The 21653-nt window shown below is 30.6% G+C and overlaps 1 protein-coding gene across 1 annotated transcript in view; it reads left to right on the top strand.

Moving 5' to 3' along the window:
- The window catches only part of LOC134697876 (cadherin-related tumor suppressor-like), an 83647-nt gene that overhangs the window by 43718 nt on the left and 18276 nt on the right, over positions 1 to 21653 (top strand). Inside the window, exons 5-11 of the mRNA XM_063560163.1 lie at positions 13 to 203; positions 768 to 1689; positions 12161 to 12344; positions 17830 to 18080; positions 18534 to 18715; positions 19332 to 19949; positions 20232 to 21114. Of these exons, the coding sequence (XP_063416233.1) occupies positions 13 to 203; positions 768 to 1689; positions 12161 to 12344; positions 17830 to 18080; positions 18534 to 18715; positions 19332 to 19949; positions 20232 to 21114 (3231 nt within the window). The remainder of the gene's footprint in view (positions 1 to 12; positions 204 to 767; positions 1690 to 12160; positions 12345 to 17829; positions 18081 to 18533; positions 18716 to 19331; positions 19950 to 20231; positions 21115 to 21653) is intronic.

Below are 21653 nucleotides of genomic sequence, written 5' to 3'. Positions count from 1 at the left end.
TTTTCTTTGTAGGATTGAATGGTCTAATCTACTATGAAATCTTTGATGGGGACTCACAAGGCCAGTTTGGAATGGGAAAAGAGAATGGAACTCTATACACCACAAAGAGGCTTGACCGTGAAACAACAGCAAACTATAGCCTTACTGTATTGGCTATTGACCAGGCAGAATCTCCTAACATTAAAAGAAGCACAACAACTCAGGTATAGTATTGAAAACATGAAACCAAATTAAATTACAGGTCATAAAATATTGAATTGACTTGTTCAGATTGATGGTCCCATTGCAGTCATGTCAACTCTCATTTTACATTGTCTTAAGACTTGCTATAAGCTTTTTATATAGATTTGTCAGTAAATAGTATACAATAATTGAACTTTGATGAGGTTGATACACAATTTATTAACCCCCCCCCCCCCCCCCCCCCAAAAAAAAAAATATTTGCAGAGGCCACATGTAGAGGGAGAATATCATATCTCATTATCATATAATTCAACCAAATATATCTGCTTTGTTAAATACTAGCCTTTATGGGCTAAACTATTCATAAAATTACTTTATTAAAATGGACACTAAAAATGACCCCCCAAAAAAGGAAAATTAGCGAGACCTCATTTATATTGCTAAGGAAAATAACTATTCGGGTACACATAGTTTAATTATAGAGTAGATTTAAGCTTAGCTAATGATGAATGCATTTTTTTTATTTAGAGTTATATTGTTAAAAATAAATAATCTATTTAAAAATTGTTCCTTCTATATTTTAGGTGACTGTTATTGTTAAAGATGTCAATGACAACGCACCAGTGTTTCTCACATCATCTGTTATGTCAGTTCCAGAAGACAGGAAGATTGGTAGTGTGGCTTTTGTAGTTAAAGCAGAAGACAAAGATATGGGTGACAATGCTGTCATCAATTTCCTTCTCTCCTATCATCCACAGTCACCATTCAGGATAAATCCGTCAACTGGAGAAGTAATAGTCAACACAGCGCTGGACAGAGAAAGTACGCCCAACTATACTGTTACCGTATCTGCTTCTGACAATGGAAAAACATCAAAGACATCTGTACAGTCACTAATGATTAAAATCAGTGATGTCAATGATAATAAGCCTATATTTAATCCTTCATCCTACAGTAGAATAGTAGCAGAAGATACCAAAATCGGAACAACACTCAAAACGGTCACTGCAACTGATCGTGATGAAGGATTAAACGGTAATGTGCGCTATTTCATTGTGGATGGTGATCGAAATTTTGATTTCACCATCGACCAGAGCAGTGGTGTTATCCGTATACAAAAGAATTTGGATTATGAACGTGTGCAAACATATTCACTGAGAATACAAGCCGAGGATAGTGGAAGTAATACACAATCTGCATTTGCAGATGTTACGATCAGTATACTAGATGTGAATGATAATAAACCAGTTTTCGTTAATTCACCATATTATCCTCTAGTTCAAGAAGAGGCTGACAATCTTCCAGTCCATGTTCTGCAAGTTTCCGCTCGAGACGAGGATTCTGGGAATAACAACAGAGTTACATATGGATTTCGTGAAGGTGATAAAGTTAATGGCGAAGTAGTGTTTAGGATGAATAACACTTCGGGAGAGATAACTTGTCTAAAGAAACTGGATCGAGAAGAGCGTGAAGACTACCAGCTAACAATAGTAGCTTTTGATTCAGGTAAGACTGGATAAGAAACACATAACTATGAATAAAGGGGGTACAAAACCTATGGGAGTTAACTTTTTAATCACAAATTATCAGTTAAAATCTAGATTTACCCTAAATTTATAAATTTTGGCATTACCAATTTTTGCAGTTTTCATTGCTAAAGTCTGAACCAAATTATTGCAGTAAAAAAAGTGCAAAGTTATAAATCCATAAAAATTTAGCAGGTACTCACAAAAGAATAAATAAATTACTGTATGTGCAGATTATATGGTGTAAAATTACTTTAAATATTTCTGTATTTTGTGAGACACAATATCGTCATATCTTTATGGAATACCTCCCAGAAAGAAAAAAAGACAGAAAAGGGCTTTCAGGACTAATTTTATCAGGAAGTTCATCACTGGCAACAAAATCTTTTTCACCGCATAGGTGTGAAATAAATTATGTTTTATATACCTTTGTATTTTACATTGGTATCCGTTCATCAGAAGATTATTTTTTAAGTACTTTTCTTTTGCGGAAAGGATTGTTTTATTGATAAACCTGTTGCGATAAGAGCATTATTAGATGAAATATTCACTTAAAATTCAATTTTCTGCATTTTTACCTTGATTTTTTATCTGACCTGACGGCAAAGCTTAATAGAGCTGATAATTTTATCATGTATGATCTCACCGCAGGATTTTTTGGTGTTCATGTACATTGTGTAATTTCAGTCTCGAAAAAATGATGTTCGAAAAATTAATTAACTTTACAAGTTTAGTTGAATTGTGTAAAAAATCTGATAACCAAGAATTGCACTTAGAATAAGATAGGAAAGGGATCTTGTCAAATTAAATATTGAAAATAGAAATAATTTCATGACCACAAATTTTCAATTTCATTGTCAGGTTAGAAAAAAAGTGATTAAAAGAGTACTCTGTTTTCATTTAATTGATAAAATTTAAATAAGATTGAAATGTTTTTTAACAAAAAGAATTTTAAAAGTATGACTCAAAGGTTTGGCAAAAAAGGGAGGTAATTGTTGTTAGTAGGATTGTGCATGGAGGGTGAAATAGCCCTGTTACGATTTGATTGTCATCCTTTTAAATTTCTTAAATTTTGTAAGAATTTGATACAGGACTTTAATATGTTGATTTTAAAAGCTACTCAAATGAAAAGAAACCCACTTATGATTCTTAATCATTAAATTTGTCTATCACTGAAAGATGTCTAAGCAATAAGAATAATTTAATGTTAGATTTGTTACGAAACTGAATTATATTTTGAATTCTAAATCTTTATTTTGATGTAATTTTAAGCTATTATGCAACTTAAATAGCACTTTCATGTGAGAAAAATAACGCATATTGAATGAAAATAGCTTGAGGCTTTTTTGATATTTTAAGAAGATTAGTTTTGCAGAAGTGGCTTATATAATGACGATTTGTGATTACGATTGGCAGTTCGCTGTTGATTCAGCTTGTCTGTTTCAACTTTGTTTATTTATTTCAAATCTACTTTCGTTACTTTGTTACAATGTTACATGTATTGTTTATCAAAGCTCAGATAAACGTTTGGAAAACATTGACAAATGCAGGTTTTTATCTTGACTTTTCAAATTCTTTGTTAAAACTTGAAAAATGATTGGAATTTTTAACAACTTGAAATTGTTTGTTTATACGATAAGCTGTGGTTTTGTTTATTATTTACTGAAGAATTAGATTAAAAAAGAAGGAAATAAAAAAATGCGCTGAACTTCATAAAAGAATAGTACAAATGAAGTCCAAACTCACTAGATAAAAGTAGGAAACATTGATTTTGCACAAAAAAAAAATTGTTATAATTTTTCGGGTTCTTCATGAGTGCAAAATCTTTAAGATTAAAATACATGTACACCAGTCCATAATACATTTTTTTTGTAGATGTCAATTTTATTGACTTTGACTAGCAATAACTTTCTTCAACCAAAATTGTTCATGAGGTTTATTTTTGCCTTTATTATTATTTGAGGTCTCTAATGATTTTTGGACTAAATTAAGGAATATTTAATGACTTATATTTTGGGATATAGATCATGTAGATCCTTTGCCAAAATTCTTCCATTTACTTAACACTCAGGGATTGAGACATGATTGAGACATGATTTCAAAAAGCGATCATTGCTGTCTTTTGGTATCACAATTTAATATGTCTATAATCTCTTTCTCTTTACAAGTACTTTAAACTCAGTGCCAAGAACAAAAAAATGAAATACAATGATTATTCAATCTTCAAAGACATTTTACTCTCTTTTACTCTTTTAAACCTCGATATTGATTTATATGCAGTATGCGGAATGCCTTTATAAAACAAAAACAAGAAATGAAAATCAAAAGATCACAAGCATTTTATATTTCCGACCTAGTATATTTCTAATAATTTTCTTCATTTGCAAATTCCTAGTTATTTCTGTCCTGAATGAAAAAATCCATTAATGCAGATTGTAATTGCAGAAAATTTCACAAAAAACATGCACCATAATTTATGCGTTATGAAAACATTCACATTCAATTACGAACTCACAAAAAACATAAGAAGAAGATTAAGTAGCAGAATTTGTTATTTAGTAATTAAATATGGTTATGACACTTTAAGAACTTGTACAAAGAGCCTGGGTAATTGTTTGTGTAATGTTGTAGAATAGCATTTATTACGAAAAACCCATGTCAAGCATTCTTGCTTGTCTAGATTTGCCAATTTGCTAATCTAAACCACTTTGTTTTTTCTTCTCAGCTGGTGGTGTAATTGAAAACGATTGTTGAGTACTTTCTTTTGAATAGCAGTTCTCAGTTGTCTTTCCCTAACCATGTTGCTAAGAAATTGTATTTTGATTCCAAAAGTACTAAAGGGAGATAATTTATGATTTGTTGGACTAATAGTCACTTTTGTCTTATTTTTGTTGTTAATCTATTTGGATTTTTGAAAATAAATGAATCCTGAGATGATTTCGTTTATAAAAAAAACCTTTATAAGTTGTTAATTTAAGTCAGAAAACTGGTAGAAGGTCTAAACAGCATGTAATTTACTAGTAATGGGAGATAACTCTATGAAAATATGAAACTGAATTTTTCTTTGTTTAACATTGTTCTTTACCATTTTTCTGTTTTCAATTAAACAACTTAATATAATGTTATGGTTTTTTTACATTGAAAATAAAGAAGATTATTGAAATTGATGGAAATGCATATAAATTTCCTAGGAAATATCATATTTTGACAGTTTGTGGAAGTTTAAAAAAAAATCTGAAAGTAATTTAGTAGTTCCTTGTAAGTTAACAGATTTTGTTATATTACTTCAAGTCACTCTATCTGGGACTATAATACACTCTATGAAATTAAAACCCATATAACTGCCATAAAAAAACAGTAAATATCAGTTTTGAACTAAATTAAGACTCCAAATATTTTAATCTGCATAATTTTCATTCTAAGCAATTCTCTGATATAGGACACTGACTCAAATTTAAACAAGAACAGTTTGTTCTGATTAATGTGGTTTTAAAATAACAAGCATCAAAGTTGTCAACGGCAGGACATAGCTTGAACTGTCTGTGTATTTAGTCTCTTGTCTTGTTAGACAATGTCCAAGTTCATATTCAGTCACCTTTGAACAATTTAAAGAATGTTTTCCTTGTAATGTGAAAATAAGGTCAGATGTAAAGACCAACAGAAAAAAAGCTTCACAGATGTGCATCCTGTCATTGCCTGTATATCTTGATAAAGTTGGCAAATTTAGAAAGTTTAAAAAACTGTAGAAAAACATTTTATAGTCTTTCGTTTGCAAAATTGACAAATCTAAAATGATGGTAAAAATAGCTTAGATTTATTTTTTTACAAATAGTTTATCATAAATGACAGGTGACTATCTAAGGTAATTTTCGTGGTGTAAAAAGTCCCTGAATCAACGTTTTTTTCTTGATGGATGATAAAAAGACGAAAAGGTTGAAGAAACTTGTATAAAAGGTGGACTTTTTATACACTAAAACTGCATGATTTAGCCGAATGTCTACAGCATGTCCTTGTCTGTTTAGATACAAAGTCGTTTAACAAATGAGAAAGTATTTGTTATTATTTTAGAAAGCATGTTAGCATCCCTAGTCCAAAGTGAGATCATGCATTGTTATACTTTTTTACCCCAAAATACAACAAACAAAATTTCTAGAGTTTTAGATATATATGGATGTTAATAGACATAATCGGAAGGCGTTGGTCTTTAATACATGTTCTTTATAAGTTTAAACAAATGTTATTTTAAATGGTATCAATTACCTCTAATTTATAGGGCCAAATATTAAGGTGCCACATATCCACCCCCAATTTTTGTCCTTAAAATTACCTTTCTTTGTACTTATCATAATCATGATAACTTTGTAAAGTCCTAGACAATTTTTTTTGAAAATTTTATTCCAAAAATTTAATACAATTATAATTACTAACAAAAGTATTATAGATCATATTTGTCTTTTAAATATGAATAGGATATTATATTTCATAAGCAAACTATCTGTATAAGTGCAGTGTAAAACTGAATAGAATTAATATCTTGAAAATCCTCGAGTTAAAAAAGTGTTGGAGTGTTGACAGACCGGATGAATCTCAAGTTTGAAGCACCATCGAATTGAGTTAGGACACTTCATGACAAACGAATGTCATCAGAAGCCTTATGATTAAGCCGTCTCATGAACGTAGTCTAAGATATGTTTTAATCAATTTATTTGAAAAATGGATTGCTTTAATGATATTTTTAATCATAAGGGTGCTTCACTCTGAAGCAGGATTTGATACGAAGAATGGTTCGAGTGGCAAGAGATAAAGCGTATGTCAAGTTTAACTCAGAAATGTCTGCACCATTCTTAGCAGTTAAATTTAAAGATTATTCATTTGTGGTTTTAAAATTATATAATAGATAATTTTGACTCAGACTTTTGATTTTCTAATTTTTTTGTTGAAATAAATTTTGAAATAAATTGGATGCATGACATTCATGACATTAGAACATTGGTCTTCAACTGAAACCCAACTCATTTTAATAACAAGATTCTTAATTTCTTCCATTGTAAGATGTCTGCATAAAAGAAACTCAGTGACCAAAATATTTAAAACTGATTGACCTGGTTAAAAAAAGCTGAACAGTTGAATTAAGTTTTTACTGTAAATACTATAAAACTCTGCAAGGACTCAGTTTTTTTTAACATGTACTTCCATGTTCTCTCGAAGTAATGGGACATGTATATATAATATATTTATCAGTAATCTATGTACATGTATTTGCACATTAAAGACTGTTATAATATATTTAAAATTGTCAGTTTTTGCAGACAATTTATTATTATGATTCAAGATTCTTTTAAGTTTATTTGTCAAATCAAATTGATTTATTGCACATTAAGAACATATTAAATGAATAAGTAAGAAATTTCCTTTTACCAAGATTCCTATATACTATATGATGAATGGAAAACAAGGCTATCCACCTGCTGGTGAACATATGTTTGTAGTTTTGTGAGAAGTAGATTTTAATTAACAGTTAATTATTTTCTCAAAAGTTGGTTAAATGTTTATTAGACATAGAAACTTAAATGGTGAGTTTGTTGTGTAATATATCAAAACTTATGAAAATAATCTGTTCTCATGCTGGTATGATATGAAACTTGTGGAACTGTAAAGTCAAGCTATATTATGTCAGTTTCTTGCTGGTTCTCTCTAGTTATTGTCTCTGTAGGCTTCCGCCTGCACAAAATAAATCCCAAAATAACAACATGTAATGGTATAAAAGCTTTATATTGTCAGTTTTCTGGCTGAGGGTTTGGTGGTTCTGTCTGGGTACTGTCTCCGTAGGCTTCCTGCACCAAAAAAATCATGAAAAAACTAAAGGCAACAGAATATAATTAACATTTAAAATTAAATGACATATATATATTAAGCACCAATTTAAAAAATAAACTTCTGCAGATTCATTTCTTTTCATGTTTAACATACAAAGTCCTGCATACACTTTAAGACTACACATATACAGAAAATTTGTACTTAAATTGAAAATTCAGGATTCACGCTGTTACCAACTAATTTGACAAATAATTGGTCTCCCACAAAACAAATGAATCCATAGTATTCATGGTATTGTTTAACTAAAACAGTTCTTTCCATAAAACTATGGGCATTTAGCAGCCAACAATCAATCAATCCTTAAAACTATAAACAGGCCGGAAGAATCATGTCTAGTACCTCAGAGTTTTGGTGTATTTATTTTTGTTATATATATATTATATTATGTTGAACATTTATTTGAAACTAGTCCAGAATGATAAGTTACTATAATGTCATAGATGCCAACCATTACGATTTTTGCGTAGTTTCTCCGATTTTGCTATAAAAACTACGCTATTACGGTCAAAGTCGAATAGTTACGGATTACCAATCATCGCCGTTCAATTTTGTAAAACACGGATTTATATCATTACTTTTCCGTCCTGGTCCGGTTTTTAGAAAACGCCAATGTAATGCTTCCGGTTTCTCGGGAGTTATCAACCTATTGTCGAGTAACTAACTGACTTCCAAAGGGGCAAACTTGCATTTTAGGGAAAGCGGTAGTATTTAATTTTCCCAGCATTAGGTTGGCCTTTTGTGTACCCAAGACAGGTGAAGGAAGTCAAATTAGGAGCGCTGTGATTGGATGTAAGGGTACAATATATTTTTCTATTTATCTATGAGTAACTGCAGTGTGTAAATTTATAATATAAATTTTAAAACCTATTGAAATATTTTCTAGAGAATTATTTGAAAAGGCTTCCAAAATTTCATAAATTTGGTGCAAAATGACGGTGGGCATGGATAACATAAACCAGCTCCGTTGGAAATTGGTCATGATACTATTTGGCTTCAATTTTTAGAATACAGTAATAAAGTTCTAACACCACACATAACTGTTTTATCCAGGTTTTTATTACAAAAACTGGTAAATTTAGAAAATGTTAGTATTGTCGCCTATGGCAGAATAAATAGTACCGTTTTCCCTTTATGAGTAGATTTCCCCCTTTCCTCTACTTCTCCTTGACAAAACGAAAATGTACGAGTCGAGAACATCTGAACAATTAATTAATGGAATACATATTACAGACAACATTATAAACGACAAATTTTAGTGCACATTACCTTGCAACCACTCGTCAGTATTTTTTATTGGTAAGTGTACGTTTATGAATGATTACTGAAAACTTTTCAAAAATACGGAAAATTTCATAGTTTGTTACTGATTGTGTCAAAAGGGGGTTGGCATCTATGTAATGTACAAAATGACCTCATAAATTGAAGAAAAAAAATATGTATAAAGTTTGTCATTTACATTAATTATTTAGCACTGTCGTAACCTTTGATGTTTTTGCACCAGTTCATTGTATTTAAGTTCAAATGTGTATCACATCTCCATTATTTTGACCTTAAAAGGTTCACTTTTAATTTGTTATGTCGCAATGTTGAAACTGTAAGGCAAATATTTTTGTACACTAATTTTATTAGTTGGTGTATGTTTCAGACTTTGGACTAATAATAATTAATTATATATAACATGTCAGGTTTTAATGTAGAAATCCATTTAATTTTTAAATGTTCTCTAATTTTATTTGAATGAAGAAATGAAAACATCCAAAGTTCATACAGAATTCAGGTTTTAGTTCAGTCAACTTTACAGTTTTGATTTACAACTACAGGATTTGAAAAGAAAGTCGAAATAAGTGTATTACATCACACAATTAAACTCATTTCATGCAATTTTGACAAAACTTAAAACTAATGAAAACATGCGTTTATTAGCCTTTTTTAATTTTAAAATTTAGGCTTTCAACACAGAGCATAAAGCTCACACCTCTGTGCATGGCTGGCATGTTGAAGAGGGCTCCAAGCTTGCACCATTTTGAACATAGTTTAACAGCATCAAGTTCCACATTTGACTCAAGTCATCTTAATTTTGAAAAGAAACTGGTCCTTTGGGCCCTCATAAAATACATGAGAACTATAAACTCAAGTTTCAAGCTACTTTTCTACTCTCAAATATATGTATAAAATATGTTTCTCCAATGGAAATAGTAGACATTTATACATCATTTTTTGTGTTTTTAATGTCTCAAACATGCCTCAGATGACAGTTGACATTATCATTAATCAATGTGTGAAACTGTACCTTTGTAGAAACTATATAAGTATTTAAAAAATGATGTAATATAAGTATTAAAACTGTGAAAGTTGATGCTAAAAATGTAACTACGGTAACTGTACATTTCTTAAAAATTTGTAACTGAATATGAATGACGAAGAAATGTCTATGATTTATTGAAAGAATTCAGCTACCACAACAAATCCTTTTTTGTCACAAAAGTATATTTTATTGACCATAAAAATGTGTTTAATCTGTTAGTTTCATTTTTCTCGAGTTAGTACCTTTTTATGACTGCATTCTATACAAAGTACCAGACTCCACTACAAAACCTTTGCCCTCAGATTGAATTTTATTTTGTCATTTCTTTTATATTAAACTGTATTTATGTCGCTTTCAAGTAACAGTTTTGCTAACAAAAGATGTTGAAAATATAATTGCCGTGTACCGGATAACTTTAAATGTGAGGAGACAAATTTCAAATATTAGGTTGACTTAAATCCTCGAGAAGCTAATGTTGTGTAATAATTTGCAAACGTTATTAAAAGGGGAAAATGTTGCAAAGATTAGATATAGTTGACTTGATAGGTTTAAGAGTTTTTAATGTTTTACTTTGAAGTGAAGGTTGTGAAGATATTGAAATTGTGGAAAATATTACATTTTTTCAAAGTACATTTTTTTGGCATAAATTATTAATAGATATGGATTTTGAAGGTGGGTTTTAAGATGACAAATTTGATAAGTTTTTAAGTTATTTAAGTTTAGGAACTGGATTTTAGTATTAAATTTTTATTTTATTCATTACAATTAATCGGGGCTCTTAAATTGAATCTTAAAATAAGGAATATCTAAATTTCATTTTTTTAAGGACACTAAATATAATTGATATCCATGCAATGATTAAGAAGAAAATATGTTAAACAAGTGAGCCGGTGCATTTTCTTGACATTCTTTTCAACATTTTATGTATTTAATTTCATATTTTTAAATGGATGCATGCCTGGTGCAAAATTCTTTTGTGTACAGGTATTTTAATATGCACTGAATAATTTTCATGGCACAAAATTGTTAATAAATATATGATAATGTTACCTTCTTTAGAATTTAAAGATGAACATGACTTTAAATTTACATGATAGATTCATAATAACGCAATATACTAGGCTATTAAAAAATAATAATTGAAAATATATCTGTAATCTAGTCACATTCAAAGTCATAAATATATAAAAAAATAAAATCATGTGCTTTTGAAGAAAAAAAATAATTAGTTGCGGTAACATGTACAGGAAGATACCTTTTGAAAGTTTTTAATATAATATAATAAATAAGTTCTGTGTAAAATTAAAATTCAATGAAATATAATCTATATCCAGTTGTAACATTTCATATTTACAAATATCCAAATTGAACAAATCTGAAATTATTTCACATTTCTTTATTCTGTCAGCTTTTTATATATTTCTAATTACATGTATATAATGGTCTTTGTTCATTCTTGAAGGCTGTATTATGGCATATAGTTGTTCTTCATCTTTTTGCTATGGTCTTTGACGGATATGTGTGCCCCTATATAGGAAAAGAAGGGGGAGGGGATATTATGATGCCATCATCTGTTCATTATCCATAATTAGGGCAATTGAGGCAACAGTTCCCTATTGACACATATTCTTGCTATGATATATATATATATTTTTGAAGTTCCAGTTGTGAACAAAAATTAAACTAGATTTGTTTGAATAAATTGTAATTCAAAATCAGAAGAGCAACTTTACCTAGCACTTCCATTGCCAATAAATCAAACAATAAAGTAACCAGAATTTAATTGATGAACCTTATAAATAAAAGTTGAAGAAACAATAAAATGTACATAAATTACACCTCTACTAAAACACAAGCAGTAAATATGTGCATTGCAAATCTTCAAAGACTAATAATATTACAACATCAAGCAATTGATTCCATTCATGAGTTATATATTTACAGTAGAATAGGACAATAATAAATAACAATTGGTTAAATTAAAAAAATGATTGTTGGTGTTTTAAATGCCACTTTCAGCGCTTATTGACTATATTAAGGCAGTAAGTTATAACTGCTTGAAAAGTTACCTGTTTGCCCAAAGTGAAACATGAATTTCGGCAGGAAAACTTATGCAATCCGCTAATTCTTGTTACTTGCATTTGAAATCACAACTTGGCCTCCAAGTTTTATTTTCAACAGCTGATGCTATGAGTTTGATCAAAATAAACAAATTGGAATGTTAATAAATTTGCAATTGAAGTAAATCATATTCTTCTTTCATTTACAGGCAGCCCAAGTTTGACAGGCACTGGAACTGTGATAGTCAAAGTCCAAGATATCAACGATCATGCTCCTGAATTTGAGCACAGTTCTGTGTATGTCGGCCATATTGAAGAGAATCTACCTGGCAGCTCACTCATCCTGACAGTCAAAGCCACAGACAAAGATACAGGACCCAATGCACAAATCATGTAAGTTGCCACAGCAACAAATAAGTTGCCACAGCAACATGTAAGTTGCCACAGCAATGTGAGTAAGTTGCCACAGCATGGGAGCAACTTTCTGCATGTGATCTGGTTTAAATTGACTTCTTTGCCTTTTACAGGCAAAAATATAGCAGGATTGATGTTTAAATAAAACAGTTGAAGTTCTCCCTATTTACCTAGTGACTAAGATCATTTGTCCAGGGTAGACAACTCTTCAATGTTTTTGTCGAGCCTTCGACTTTAGTCGAAAAAGCGAGACATAGCGATCCTACATTCCGTCGGCGTCGTCGTCGTCGTCAGCGGCGTCCACAAATATTCACTCTGTGGTTAAAGTTTTTGAAATTTTGATAACTTTCTTAAACTATCCTTGAATTGTACAAAACTTGGACAGAAGCTTGTTTATGTTCATAAGATAGTATCCAGAAGTAAATTTTGTAAAAATAAAATTCCTTTTTTTTCGTATTTTACTTATAAATGGACTTAGTTTTTTCTGCCAGGAAACATTACATTCACTCTGTGGTTAAAGTTTTTAAAATGTTAATAACTTTCTTAAACTATCCTGGAAATGTACAAAACTTGGCCAGAAGCATGTTTATGATCAGGAGATAGTATCCAGAAGTAAATTTTGTAAAAATAAAATTCCATTTTTTCCGTATTTTACTTATAAATGGACTTAGTTTTTTTTCTGCCAGGAAACATTACATTCACTCTGTGGTTAAAGTTTTTAAAATTTTAATTACTTTCTTAAACTATCCTGGAAATGTACAAAACTTGGCCAGAAGCATGTTTATGATCAGGAGATAGTATCCAGAAGTAAATTTTGTAAAAATAAAATTCCATTTTTTCCGTATTTTACTTATAAATGGACTTAGTTTTTTCTGCCAGGAAACATTACATTCACTCTGTGGTTAAAGTTTTTAAAATTTTAATAACTTTCTTAAACTATCCTGGAAATGTACAAAACTTGGCCAGAAGCATGTTTATGATCAGGAGATAGTATCCAGAAGTAAATTTTGTAAAAATAAAATTCCATTTTTTCCGTATTTTACTTATAAATGGACTTAGTTTTTTCTGCCAGGAAACATTACATTCACTCTGTGGTTAAAGTTTTTTAAATTTTAATAACTTTCTTAAACTATCCTGGAAATGTACAAAACTTGGCCAGAAGCATGTTTATGATCAGGAGATAGTATCCAGAAGTAAATTTTGTAAAAATAAAATTCCATTTTTTCCGTATTTTACTTATAAATGGACTTAGTTTTTTCTGCCAGGAAACATTACATTCACTCTGTGGTTAAAGTTTTTAAAATGTTAATAACTTTCTTAAACTATCCTGGAATTGTAAGAAACTTGGCCAGAAGCTTGCTTATGATCAGAAGATAGTATTTAGAAGTAAATTTTGTAAAAATAAAATTCCATTTTTTCCGTATTTTACTTATAAATGGACTTAGTTTTTTTTCTGCCAGGAAACATTACATTCACTCTGTGGTTAAAGTTTTTAAAATTTTAATAACTTTCTTAAACTATCCTGGAAATGTACAAAACTTGGCCAGAAGCATGTTTATGATCAGGAGATAGTATCCAGAAGTAAATTTTGTAAAAATAAAATTCCATTTTTTCCGTATTTTACTTATAAATGGACTTAGTTTTTTCTGCCAGGAAACATTACATTCACTCTGTGGTTAAAGTTTTTTAAATTTTAATAACTTTCTTAAACTATCCTGGAAATGTACAAAACTTGGCCAGAAGCATGTTTATGATCAGGAGATAGTATCCAGAAGTAAATTTTGTAAAAATAAAATTCCATTTTTTCCGTATTTTACTTATAAATGGACTTAGTTTTTTCTGCCAGGAAACATTACATTCACTCTGTGGTTAAAGTTTTTAAAATGTTAATAACTTTCTTAAACTATCCTGGAATTGTAAGAAACTTGGCCAGAAGCTTGCTTATGATCAGAAGATAGTATTTAGAAGTAAATTTTGTAAAAATAAAATTCCATTTTTTCCGTATTTTACTTATAAATGGACTTAGTTTTTTTTCTGCCAGGAAACATTACATTCACTCTGTGGTTAAAGTTTTTAAAATTTTAATAACTTTCTTAAACTATCCTGGAAATGTACAAAACTTGGCCAGAAGCATGTTTATGATCAGGAGATAGTATCCAGAAGTAAATTTTGTAAAAATAAAATTCCATTTTTTCCGTATTTTACTTATAAATGGACTTAGTTTTTTCTGCCAGGAAACATTACATTCACTCTGTGGTTAAAGTTTTTAAAATTTTAATAACTTTCTTAAACTATCCTGGAAATGTACAAAACTTGGCCAGAAGCATGTTTATGATCAGGAGATAGTATCCAGAAGTAAATTTTGTAAAAATAAAATTCCATTTTTTCCGTATTTTACTTATAAATGGACTTAGTTTTTTCTGCCAGGAAACATTACATTCACTCTGTGGTTAAAGTTTTTAAAATGTTAATAACTTTCTTAAACTATCCTGGAATTGTAAGAAACTTGGCCAGAAGCTTGTTTATGATCAGAAGATAGTATCCAGAAGTAAATTTTGTAAAAATAAAATTCCATTTTTCCCGTATTTTACTTATAAATGGACTTAGTTTTTCTACAGTTAACATTACATACAGTCTGCAGTTAAAGTATTTAAAACATTTTTAAGATTCTTAAACTAGCCTGGATTTTTACCAAACTTAGACAGAAGCTTCTGACAATCAAAAGATAGTATCGAGAGGAATAATTTTATTGCTTTTTTCATCATTTTTGATGAGTGTGTGATTAACAGCAAAAGTAGGCGAGACACTGGGTTCCGCGGAACCCTTACAAATTTTTTTCTTCTTAAAATCAAGTTCCATATGGATCTATCTCTAAAGCTAAAAAATCAATTGTTCCATTACAATACATTTGAAAGAAGGTGATAATCTTTTTGCTACCATCTTCAAACATTATTGAATTTTAAAGTACAATAGTGTTTTCATGACTGGATTTTTTCTTCTTTTTTTGGGAAAAAAAAGGGGGGGGTGTTTAATGGCTGCAAAGTCATGAAAACCAAGGAGATACACAATGAACAGGGACAGAGCTGGGGGAAACCCCAACCAAAAATAAAGAACAAGATTTATAATTCAGAATGTAACACTACTTAAAAGGCTGAAACGATATGTCACAAATTTCTTTTGTCAGTTTTAATTTAGTGAAAAAGAGAGGATATAAAACTCTTTATATTCTCCAACTTATAAGTATATTAGTTGACTCATGATCTTATAGTCTCTTAGACCCCAAGGCTAAAATTTGCATAAGTGGTCGTAAAAACCTATGGCATTTAAGATTTGTTTTGTTTCTAGAGAAAAATACAAGTTTTAAAGAAAAACAATCATGATAAAATTAAATAAGGCATAATGTTGCTGGGAGAGTTTAATATATAAGTTTATTGACTATAATACTTTATTCATGACATGCACAAATATGTGCATTTCAAACTTATATAACTGTCTAATAAATTTCAAATTTCAATTTCAATGCTTTATGTAAAGAATATGCATATTTTAGTCCTCTTTTCACCTTAACAACAATTAAGTATAGCTATTGAACAAGAAGTATTATCGTTGCACTGGCTTTGAATATGACGAACTTTGATAGAGAAATGATTTAGCTTAGCAGCTAGTGAGTTATTTTGGTTGAGCTTAAAGATTTACTAATAAGGCTATTTTATTTGTTAACATGATTCAGCGGGATTTGGCTCGTTAGATAAAACAGGGACACTGAGATTTCGTTTTAATGGAAATACATTATCTAAAGTAAATACTCAACAGTCTTAAGCCCATAGTTCTATCTTTGGCTGTCATTTTATAAATTGTGCCATTTAAATTGGGTGACGTTTTTCGTTCGGGAGAACCTTTGTATATTATAAGGTCGTCTTGTTGAAAGAAAGTTGGTATGAGAAGTTCAAGACCAGATGCATTATTAGAATGGAGGTCTTTCGGTTTTTACTTTTTTGTCGTACAAGTAAATTGTAATTTTACAGTCACGTTTACAAGCCAAGAAAAAAATATGACATGTTTTGATAGATACCTGACTTATCTTTAATTTTGATTTGGAAAAGATAAAAATTAATTGTCATCCTATATATATATCATATATATATATGTGAATTATTTATTGATGGTTTCAATAATTTTCAAGAATATTCAAAACTTCTGTTTGAATATAAAAAGGATTTCATTCCCATCTAAAATTATAAAATGTATAAATAAACCTTAAAAGAATATTTTTTTGCTGCCCTAATCATTTACATTTTTTGTAAGATTTTCGCACATGAAAATCAGTTGCAATGAATTATTGCAGCTGACATGCACAATTCTAATTCAATGATTTGTAAAACAGCATGATTTTATCTCCTTGGAATTGAATATTTATTTTTTTTGTTCTCAAGATGGCAGACACTCTGTCAGTCATGATTATATTTTATCAATTTGTTGTTGCTTAATATCCAGTGTCAATGTTTCAACTTTCAAGCATTATTAAGATCAGGAAAAATAGGTCAGAGAATTTTTCAGTCTTCATTTAAAAGTGTTTAAATTTGGAAGGATCTCAATTGTGATTTCCAGAACATGATCTGGTATGGTTGGTTTTCAATGGTTAAGCCTATCACCAAAATGCCTGAAAATTGATGACCATATTTGATTAGACTTGAAAGAGCTAGCCTCCTGGAGTTTTGGTGATTGATTGTTGGTTGCTTAACATCCAGTGGCAATACTCAGTGTTGATCTTAATAGCTCGATATCAAGGTGTTGTACATTGTATGTTCCATTCTTATCTCAATTGACAAGCTAGTATTACTAAATTTTCTGCTGAAGACTTCAAGGTGGACAGTGAGTGAATAGTCAAGGTCTTAGCAAGTGATTTTAAACATGTACACAAAAAACAAACAAACAAAATGATTTTTCAAGGCCACAATAACAATAAAAAGAACTGATGATTAATTAAGGTATATATAACCACATATGCTAATTGAAGATTCCATATTTGAAAAAAAATGATGGTGACAGGTTTTGCATATATTCAAGCAATGCATGCCATAAATTTAATTAGTTGTGTCAAACGGTTAATGCATCTTTTCAATGCACACATAAATGTAGTTATCATATAACCTTTTAATTTATTACATCTCTTTAGCAATTGATATCCAGAAGAATGTCTCTAAACGGGTGCAAATTTGTTTAAAGGAAAAAATATATATTTACTGTTATTGTTATTTCATTTTTAAGTTATTTCCTTCTAAATGATGGAGCAAAGAAAATTGATATGTTTTTAGTCTTATGCGTAGTATTAACTGTATGATATACCCTTCAACAATGAGCCAAACCTTTACTACATACAAAGCGATATATAAAAGGCCTGAAATAACCAATGTAGAACAATTCAATCAAGAAAAATTAACCATTTCATATCTATTTTTTTCAGATACAGCTTAAATGATAGTTTCGGTGAGAAATTTACAATTCATCCATCTACTGGTGCCCTAATGGCTGTCAAACCATTGGACAGAGAAGAAAAGGATGCATACAGTTTGAAGGTCATTGCTAGGGACAACGCTCTCATTCCAAAACAGATTACAGCTGATGTGACCATAATTGTTGATGATAAGAATGATAATTCTCCACAATTTGAAAAACAAAACTACCAACAGACAGTCAATAATCCAACACAAAAAGGTGCGATATAGTTACTTTTTTTTTGGTTTTACTTCCTGATTTTTTCAATTTATTTCCTGCTGTTAAAGTCAGTAAAGTACTGGTATTTATTGACAGCAACACATTTTCTGTAAATGTGCAAATGTACTGTCATGACTGTCTCATTGATTTGACATCCATTGGTATTTATTTTGAAATTATAATTGTGATTATTCAATAACTATTTGGATGTAAATTCAGATATAAAGCAACAGCTACAGAAGATAGTTTGTAAGGGCTGTTCTAAAGAAAATTAGACCATCAACAATTTATTAATTTCATTGCCTACCATCCCCAATATGAAATTAAATCTTGAACAGTACTTTCAATAAAAGGATTATGTCTTGATCTTAAATGTGAGATCCAGCTTCTCTTTTAATTACTTTATCCACACTGATTTCTAATTTCTGACTGTCTATCAATATTTTATTGTAGGAGATTTTGTGTTGGGTGTGACAGCTTTGGACAGAGATATTGGTGGCAATGGACAAGTGATCTACACATTGACAGGGTCAGACAAGTTTGTTATCAACGGACACACTGGTATATTGACTGCTAGTCAAACACTGGATGTTGCCAGGAGTACTTATACATGTGTAATCAAAGCAGAAGATCAGGTAAGGAAAACCAGGGTTTGATATCATAAAACTTTGCTCAGTGCTTGGAGCACACAAATAATGATCAAAAGAAGAAGTTCAATGTTTTGATTGGTTGAATTTTTGAGTACAAGCACAAAAAACTGACTCTAAAGTTCTAGACTTCAAGGCCAGAACTATTGTAATATTTGTAAAGTGGATTTTTAACAAAGGTTTACAGTCAACCCTGTTATAAAAGAGAGAAACTAAATGGACATCCAAACAAATTAGTCAAAACAAAATGAAAAAGCCAAGGCTAAAAACAAAAACCAATGATACACAAAACACTAAAACATTAAAAGTTAAAATCAGCAGCACAAACCCTACTAGAAACTCTGGTTGATCTCAGTTGCTTCAGAATAGGAAGTAGATCCTGCTCCAATTTTAGGACCTGCTGTGTTGCTTATCATGTTATATTGACCTAATGAAATTACATAAGAACAAAAAAAAAAAGGTACTGCAGAAAAATATACATACTAAAGTTGAAATTGAGAATAACTATATTATTGTTTAAAATAGTTTAGATGTACATAAACAGACTACAAATATCACAAATATACTTTGAATCAGCTTAAAAAAAATATGTGCAATTTTTCAGGGACTGCCTAAAAGAAGTTCATCTGTCAATGTAACAGTCACTGTGTCTGACATTAGTTCCAGTAGCAAGCCTGCCTTTACATCTTTTACTTCACCACAAAAAATTGAAGAAAACAAACCAGCTGGACACCCAATTGTCACAGTTCAGGCAATTTCAAATACAGGTGGCAGCATCAAATTCTATTTGGCAGGAGGCAACATTGGGCAATCTTTTACCATTGGACAGTCCACAGGGGCAATCACTGTACTGAATCCTGTGGATTACGAAATGACGCAGACCTATGATTTGTGGATTGAGGCAAGGGATGGAACAAACACAGCTCTCTCAGCTTACAGGAAGATGATCATTAATGTTCAGGATTTGAATGACAATATTCCCAGATTTTCACAACCCTTGTACACGCCCACTGTCTCAGAAGACGCAGATATTGGAGGATCAGTTCTACAGATAATGGCCACAGATGGTGACAGCGGTAACAATGGTCAAATGACATATAGATTGGCTACGAATGATACAACATTCCAGATTGACCCCATGACAGGCTTAATTACCACCAGTGTTAAATTAGACCGAGAAAAGATTGATGTTTATAATATAGTTGTGGAAGCCATTGACAGGGTAAATATATATATATATATATGACGTTTTAAGTCTTGTTCAAAAGAAAAAGTAGAATCACAAAAATACCCAAGGAAATTCAAAACAGAAAGTCCCTTACCAAATGGTTAAATCAAAAGCTAAAAAACCAGAAAGGAGTTCTTGGAGAAATCAATATGTCCACTCTTTTTTCTAAGGTTGATGTTTTAATGGTTAATGTAATAGCCCTAAGAAGTGTGCATTATATGTGGGGTGATCTATTTGTTTACATATATTTATATATATATATACATTCTGTTTCAGGGCACACAGCCACAGACTGGTTCCACCACAGTTAGGATACTAATATCAGATGTCAACGACAATTTTCCACAATTTTCCCACAATTTCAACATTGAGATTCCGGAGGATACGGCTGTTGGTAGTTTTATAATCCAGGTCACGAGTTCAGATGATGATATCGGAAACAATGCTAAAGTTACATATGGTATCATAGAAAATCCAGAAAACAAATTCAAAATTGATCCTAATTCTGGAAATATTACACTCCTCAGTAAACTTGATGCCGAGTTACAAAACGGACCAAGCAACCAAGGTATGAGGATCAAGATTTCGGCCTCGGACAGCTCACATGTGACGCATGGGTTTGTCAATGTAAGAATCTCTGATGTAAACGACAATGCACCAAAATTTTCTCAGCCACTCAGCTTTGCTTTGATTGAGGGTTCACCATCAGGTTCTTATGTCGGGAAAGTCAGCGCGATAGATGCAGACATATCACCGCCAAATAATCAGTTGTATTATTCGTTTAAATTATCATCCTCTGAATTTGGCATTGATTCAACAAGTGGAGAAATAAGTTCTAAAATTGAAATGGTTTACGTTCATAACACTGAATATCCTAGTGTAAACAACAGAGAATTGATCGTCATAGCAACTGACTTGGGAACTCCCCCAAAGTCATCCGAGGCTGTCGTTCAGCTGCAAATTACTGATGCTAATGATCATGCCCCAGTGTTTGAGAAGAGGGATTATTATTCAGCGGTACCAAACAATGTTGTTGTTGGTGATCATGTGATGAAAGTCGTTGCTGTGGATAAGTTTGACTATGGGGTAAATGCAGAAGTGGAATATTTCAAAGATGGTGGAAGTGGTGCTAGCTATTTCTATGTAAACAAAATCACAGGTAAAATGATATTTGTAGAAATGAGAAGCAAGTGCATAATTATGATTGTGGAAGATGGATTTTCTTTTCATATATATATAATAATGAACATGGCAATCATACTACATCTCCTTATTTTCATATATATTTCATGTTTTTGTTGAGCAGAAAAAAATTACATCTTAAAATTTAGATTTTTCATTGGAGCAAATGGCCAGTTTTCACTGTTACTGCAAGTGGAACAGCTTTTCTAACATTAAACTTGAATCAAGCAATTTTAGAGGATGTTTTGACATTGTTGTATAATTTAATCTTATCTTTTCATTAATTAGTACCAACAAAAGTAAATGATATGTTTATTCTATTAAAACAGTTATCAAACATCCAAAAATAATGTCAGAAGCATCCATAATAATGGATTTCTTATTTTGAATTTCAGGATATTTGACAATGAAACTGTAAACAAAACAAAAACAAAAACTAGGAAACATTTTAAATCACAAATTGCAGTCCTACACTTATAGGGTAATGTTTCAAACTGGTATTAATATATTAAATTT

Source organism: Mytilus trossulus, chromosome 14, assembly GCF_036588685.1.
Source record: "Mytilus trossulus isolate FHL-02 chromosome 14, PNRI_Mtr1.1.1.hap1, whole genome shotgun sequence".
Lineage (NCBI taxonomy): Eukaryota > Metazoa > Mollusca > Bivalvia > Mytilida > Mytilidae > Mytilus > Mytilus trossulus.
This window is presented reverse-complemented; position numbering and strand designations above follow the sequence as displayed.